This window comes from Rutilus rutilus, assembly GCF_951802725.1.
Source record: "Rutilus rutilus genome assembly, chromosome: 13".
Lineage (NCBI taxonomy): Eukaryota > Metazoa > Chordata > Actinopteri > Cypriniformes > Leuciscidae > Rutilus > Rutilus rutilus.
In genome coordinates, this window is record NC_140218.1 from 34307727 (window position 1) to 34313465 (window position 5739).

A 5739-nucleotide genomic window follows, 5' to 3' on the forward strand; every position below is an offset into this window, starting at 1 on the left:
GGAAGGCCCTCTGGGATAAGAGCCTGATGATGGGATATCCGCATGAGCTGAACTTCACCTTTAAGCCGCTGAATATGGATTCAGACCTACGATGTGCAGGTATGTTCTCTCACGCGATTTAAACTGCAGATTTATTGTCTCGATCGGCCCAAAGCCGGCATCCGACCAGCGCGGAAGGTCTTTACGTGTTACTGTCTTTTCTCGTAGCAAAGTATTTTTGATTAAATGCAATACATTTTCTCATATGTATTTTCTTGTTATTTCATTCTTTTTACCTCTTTAATGAAAATAATGTCAAAGTCAGTTAGAATAATCAAATGTAACAATTTATTAGGTCAGGTAAATGCATCATGCCAATTTCATAATCAATTCAAAGATAATCGATACAAAACATCAAATGCTCTGGAATAAAGAGAAGAGATGCGAACCCTACATTAGGAAATACATGAAGCTGAGAGTCTCACTCTCAGCCTCGCGGGCTAATCTGAAATACAGAAAAGGCCCCGAATCCCCTGCTGCATTCCATTATATAGACAGAACTTCTTCCACATGGAAACATGTGCTAACAATGGGAATTTGCATTCAGCGTTTACACCTTTTGGGGGTATGAGGCCATTTGTCTTCCTTTGTGTGCCAGCTAAACTCTTAAAAACCTTATTCCCTTTGTTTTACTTATTTGGGAAATGAGACACTTGTACCAGTCGCACTGAGACATTTCAAATGATACCAAACATGTGTAATACTGTATGATAATTGTTCACATTAAACCATATGAATTTTTGGTTGAATTTCATGTGATCTCAGCTTGAGAGACGGGGAGTGGGGGAAGAGGGGGAGAGATGTTCTGAGGTGAGACGTTGCGTCTCAAATGGTGATGCTAACTCCACTTAGTGAGTTCAATGTTAATTTCGTTTCTCTCAGAGAGTAGCTCTCTCTTCCAGTTCTTCCAGTTTTTCCAGTCTTACAGACCTGTGCCAGCCTAAATCTTACAAATGTGTGTGTGCTTGTGGTAGAGTATTATTAGTTTTCAGTGCGCGCTGAGAAGAGCTTCATACCCCTTGTTCACAATAACCTACTAATACACAGGTGAGAATGCATTTATAACAGTATTTTGTGGTATTTGGTATCATAATAGTGTTAGTAATGTCGTGTCGCTGGTTGGAGGTCAATTTTTTTAATTGCTTAAGTTACGCATATTCAGTTCATATTGGTATGTGATTTGAGTTTTAATTGTGAATGCAGTTTGAGTAAACCGTGTAATTTTAAAAGCACACTATGCAAGATTTGTATCTTAATATAACAGCTTTGAAATCATTTCGATGGTAAACAAACCCGTAGTAGGGTGAATCATCCCGATAGAAAAGCAGGGGGGGGCACCGCTGGCAAAACCAGCAATGCAGGTTTGAGAGGTGGCGCCTGCCAAATCATGTGAGAATCACGACTTGCTTTACGGCACGACGTCACATACATCAACAACATATGAAACAGCCTCTATGAAAGACACTAGCACACATTTCAGACGTGAATCATGGCAGAGTCGACGAAGAAAACACGATCGGAAGAGTCAAGGAAAAGAAAACGAGAAAGTGAGACACAAGAGGCCCACTCGGTCAGGCTTTCACTCGTTCGTGAGGGCTAAAAAGCAGCAAAGGATGCAACAGCGATGCTGACCTGGCGTTCTTGTTGATGGACTAGTAAGTAAATCTCTTATCTGTAAACTTGCTTGCGTTCTATGTTGTATGTTGTTGCGCTTGCTTGTTGTATGTCATTTTTTACGAAGTTGTTCATTCATCCATTGTTGATAATAAGACCAGTCCACTAATTTCCACATATGTCTAGCTAGCTATCGATTAGCAGAGCTGTCAGCAGACAAACACTCGTTTCTCTTAAGTTACATATTTTTGCGTTATTTTTTTGCCTATTTCTTGCCTAACGAGCAAGTTTACCAGCTGAACTCAGGTGTTGTGATGTGTATTTATCACGTAGTCCTTTGTCTGGTTCAGGTTTCGTATGGCATGCGTACTGTGCTTATGCAAACTTTAGCTGACATATTTGTATGAAATCGTGAAACATTACCTCGTCAGTAGACATCTTCAGAGTCTATCTGTGCCTGTTCGATGTCCGACGCTTCCATCCTACTGAACAGGTACCGGTATACAGGGAGGAGGGGATCAGGTCGTGAGTGCAGAGACTGCTCTGCGTGAGTGGTATTTACGACAGTAACGTTAAATACAAGTACTCCACAGCAACTCTAGGGGTCGCTGTTTGACAAAAAACGGAAAACTGCATAGTGTGCCTTTAATGTGGATTTTTATAGCTCTACTCTTAAGGTTACAAATATTGTGTGCTTCTCTAAATCTTTCAGTAGTATCAACCAGTCGCAATTCTAGCTTTTTTAGCTGGAAGGACTTAACCGTAAATCTTCCTTTTGTAACTAGAGGGGCTTTAAATCCAAGCTTTAGGTGTGAAATGCCTTTTAATTGATCCATATAATGCAGTTAAATGTGGATTTGGTGGCGTAGTTTCCTCCGTGGTAAAGGTAAAGCACTTATCTTGGCATTTGAAAATGGGAGTGGTCGTGTCCGTTGGTCTGAATCGGCGGCATTGAGCTGCTCGAACTTCCTGCCTGACCACTTCCTTTGTCTCAAATCGCTTCGTTTCAACCCTGCCCCTTTGCGCCATCTACTGGACAGTCATCACTGTTACTCAAGCATCATCGCCACCTATAAGAGAAACTAAAGGATTGCAGTATTTTAATGATTTCACTTTTCTTTTTTTGTACAGCTATGGATGAGGAAATCACTGCCCTGGTCATTGATAACGGCTCTGGTATATGCAAAGCCGGTTTTACTGGAGCTGATTACCCTCAAGCTGTTTTCCCTTCCATTGTTGGCCGACCCTGGCATCAGGTATATATAGTCATTTTATTTTCATTGGGGCATTAGTCTCTTATTAAAACGTTAGAAATTGTATGTGAACTGTCATATGCATAAATGTAGAATTAAAAACAAAAGCAGCATTATAATGGTAAACATTTCAAGTTAAATTTATATTGTATGGATTTTTTTTTAAAGCAGCTTCACTGTAATGACAGGAGTTTTGCATAATTCGATTATAATTTTACTTCAATTTCAGCTGTAAAGCAGCTCAACAGATGGTAGTGTCATTAAGCTCAAATTAACTCAGTGGCGTTAATATTGCAAAGTCCTTAAGTTATGACGCCTTAAAAAGCAGCTCTACTAATGATTTCTGGCGTATTTGGTCCCCTCTTTGGAACTTTCTTGAGAATGAATGTTGAATGTCTTTATTTCTTCACTCTTGTTTTTTATTTTTTTTGCTATTACGCTTCACCCGATACTTTAACTAACAGTTGATGGATGATTGTTTGTGCTGCCATGAGACACCTGTACCACGGTTTTGATATTGTAAAACTACAAAAACAATTATTTAATAAAAAAAAATACAAAAAAAGCAGCTCTACAGAGTACAAGTGTCATTATCTAACTATAACAAAGTCTTTAACAGTCTTTTGAACGCGTATGGGTCCCCCCCCCCCCCCCCCCCCTACTTAAACTACTTGATTGTCTTTGCACTTGTTGTTGCTTAATCTTAAATTTTCCTTTTCTCTAGGGAGTGAGGTTTGGCATGGGACAGAAGGACTCCTATGTGGGAGATGAGGCTCAGAGCAAGAGAAGTATCCTGAATCTTAAGTATCCTATTGAGCGCGGTATCGTGACCAACTGGGATGATATGGAGAAGATCTGGCACCACACTTTCTACAATGAGCTGCGTGTTGCCCCTGAGGAGCACCCTGTCCTGCTTACAGAGGCTCCCCTGAATCCCGAAGCCAAGAGGGAGAAGATGACACAGGTGTGTTTTTGTGACTTACTCATATGACCCCTACTGTTTGGCTTCTCCCATGAACTCTGTTACGAGGTTCAAAAGGTTCATCCATCTTTGCTTCCCCCTCCTTTTCTTTCTTGCGTGGTAGCTTTTCTAACACTTCTTACTAGCATTGTCCTCCTGAGTGTGAACCGTATCAGCATGGTGTGCCAGGGAGGTTTTCTGCCCAGAATTGCTTCCTTAACCATGTATTGGTTTGGATTTGGAAGTGTATAAAGGGGATTATTTTTATTAAACTCTAACATTGCTCTTTCCTACAGATCATGTTTGAGACCTTCAACACCCCTGCCATGTATGTGGCCATCCAGGCTGAGCTCTCCCTGTATGCTTCTGGTCGTACTACTGGTGTCATGATGGAATCTGGTGATGGTGTTACCCACATCGTGCCCATCTATGAGGGTTATGCTCTTCCCCATGCCATCCTGCGTCTGGATCTGGCTGGTCGTGACCTGACAGACTACCTGAAGGACATCCTAATTGAGCGTCGCTACAGGTTTACCTCCACGGCCGAGAGAGAAATTGTCCGGGACATCAAGGAGAAGCTGTGCTATGTGGCCCTGGACTTCGAGCAGGAGATGGGAACCGCTGCCTCATCTTCCTCCCTGGAGAAGAGCTACGAGCTGCCTGACGGGCAGGTCATCACCATTGGCAATGAGCGTTTCCGTTGCCCTGAGGCTCTCTTCCAGCCATCCTTTCTGGGTGAGTCTCACACTGTGCATTAAAATGGGTTGTGCGTTAACAATCCCTGTTTCAACTGGTTTACTATGATGACTAACTTGTTTTCTTTATGCAGATATAGAATCTTGCGGTATCCACAAGACTATCTTCAACTCCATCATGAAGTGTGACGTAGACATCCATAAGGACCTGTATGCCAACATAGTGCTGTCTGGAGGTTCCACCATGTACCCTGGCATTGCTGACCGTATGCAGAAGGAGATCACCTCCCTTGCTCCTTCCACCATTAAGATCAAGGTGATGCACCTTAAATGCATGCAAAGATGAGACTTAAAAGTTAAGTTTGCTTGCAATGGTTAAGGATGAGATAACATCTCTTTTCTCTTGTAGATCATTGCTCCCCCTGAGCGCAAATACGCCGTCTGGATCGGTGGCGCCATCTTGGCCTCCCTGACCACCTTCCAGAAGATGTGGATCAGCAAGCAGGAGTACGATGAGTTCGGCCCATCCATCATCCACAGGAGTTCTCTTTACACTGACAAGTAAACCCAAATAAAACGTGCACATGTAAAACCACACAGTGTCTACTGTCTTCAGTACTGTCTACTGCTCTGATTTAAAACCGACTGAAATGACTGGAGTTTTTTGGGGTCTGACTTCAACCTGTACAATAGCCATTGGATTTGCAGTTAAATTTCACATTTATTGATTTTAAGGTCATGATTTAGGTCATGACAAGTAACCATATCAGATTATTCTTTAAATTCAAGTCGCTTTACAGTTTTAGACTGGTTTGCAGTCTTAACCTTAACCCCTGGTTTCAGACAAGATTTATCCTAAAGGCCTAGTTCTGGACTAAAATGAATGTTTGAGCAGTTTTAACAAAGCAACTTGCACTGACATCTTAACAAGTCACTGCCATTGTTTTGTCTCAGTGCAGACCAGTAATGTCTAAGGCACATTTATAAAAAGTATTTGAATGCTCTAAATGTACTAAGGCCAAATTCTAGCTAAATCTAAGCTCTACCTGTGAAACCAGGCAAGGCCTAAATGTTTACAAAGGATTTATTCAGTTTACTGACTCTACCCAACTCAGATTGTGTGTAAATGTATACATTTGAGAAAAAAAAGGCCTTTCATACATTTCTTTTCAACCCC

General features: G+C 41.6%; 1 protein-coding gene across 3 annotated transcripts; it reads left to right on the top strand.

Moving 5' to 3' along the window:
- The first annotated feature begins 996 nt into the window (after positions 1 to 996).
- Positions 997 to 5158, top strand: LOC311303090 (actin, cytoplasmic 1-like). 3 transcript variants are annotated; one of them, XM_084429363.1, is made up of 6 exons: positions 997 to 1694; positions 2785 to 2909; positions 3631 to 3870; positions 4164 to 4602; positions 4697 to 4878; positions 4972 to 5158. In XM_084429363.1, exons 2-6 carry the CDS (start codon positions 2787 to 2789, stop codon positions 5125 to 5127), a joined length of 1140 nt encoding a protein of 379 aa, XP_084285489.1. In that variant the 5' UTR covers positions 997 to 1694; positions 2785 to 2786; the 3' UTR covers positions 5128 to 5158. The 3 variants fall into 3 exon arrangements, with proteins under 3 accessions (XP_084285489.1, XP_084285490.1, XP_084285488.1); XM_084429364.1 differs by having other exon boundaries at positions 999 to 1086; XM_084429362.1 differs by lacking the exon at positions 997 to 1694 and having other exon boundaries at positions 2437 to 2909.
- Positions 5159 to 5739: the final 581 nt, after the last annotated feature.

Excerpts from the sequence above, each read along its gene's own strand:
- LOC311303090 (XM_084429362.1), top strand. The coding sequence starts at position 2,757 with ATGATTTCACTTTTCTTTTTTTGTACAGCTATGGATGAGGAAATCACT. Across the intron at positions 2,910-3,630 it reads TTGGCCGACCCTGGCATCAG|GGAGTGAGGTTTGGCATGGG; the intron begins GTATATATAGTC and ends CCTTTTCTCTAG. Across the intron at positions 3,871-4,163 it reads AGAGGGAGAAGATGACACAG|ATCATGTTTGAGACCTTCAA; the intron begins GTGTGTTTTTGT and ends TCTTTCCTACAG.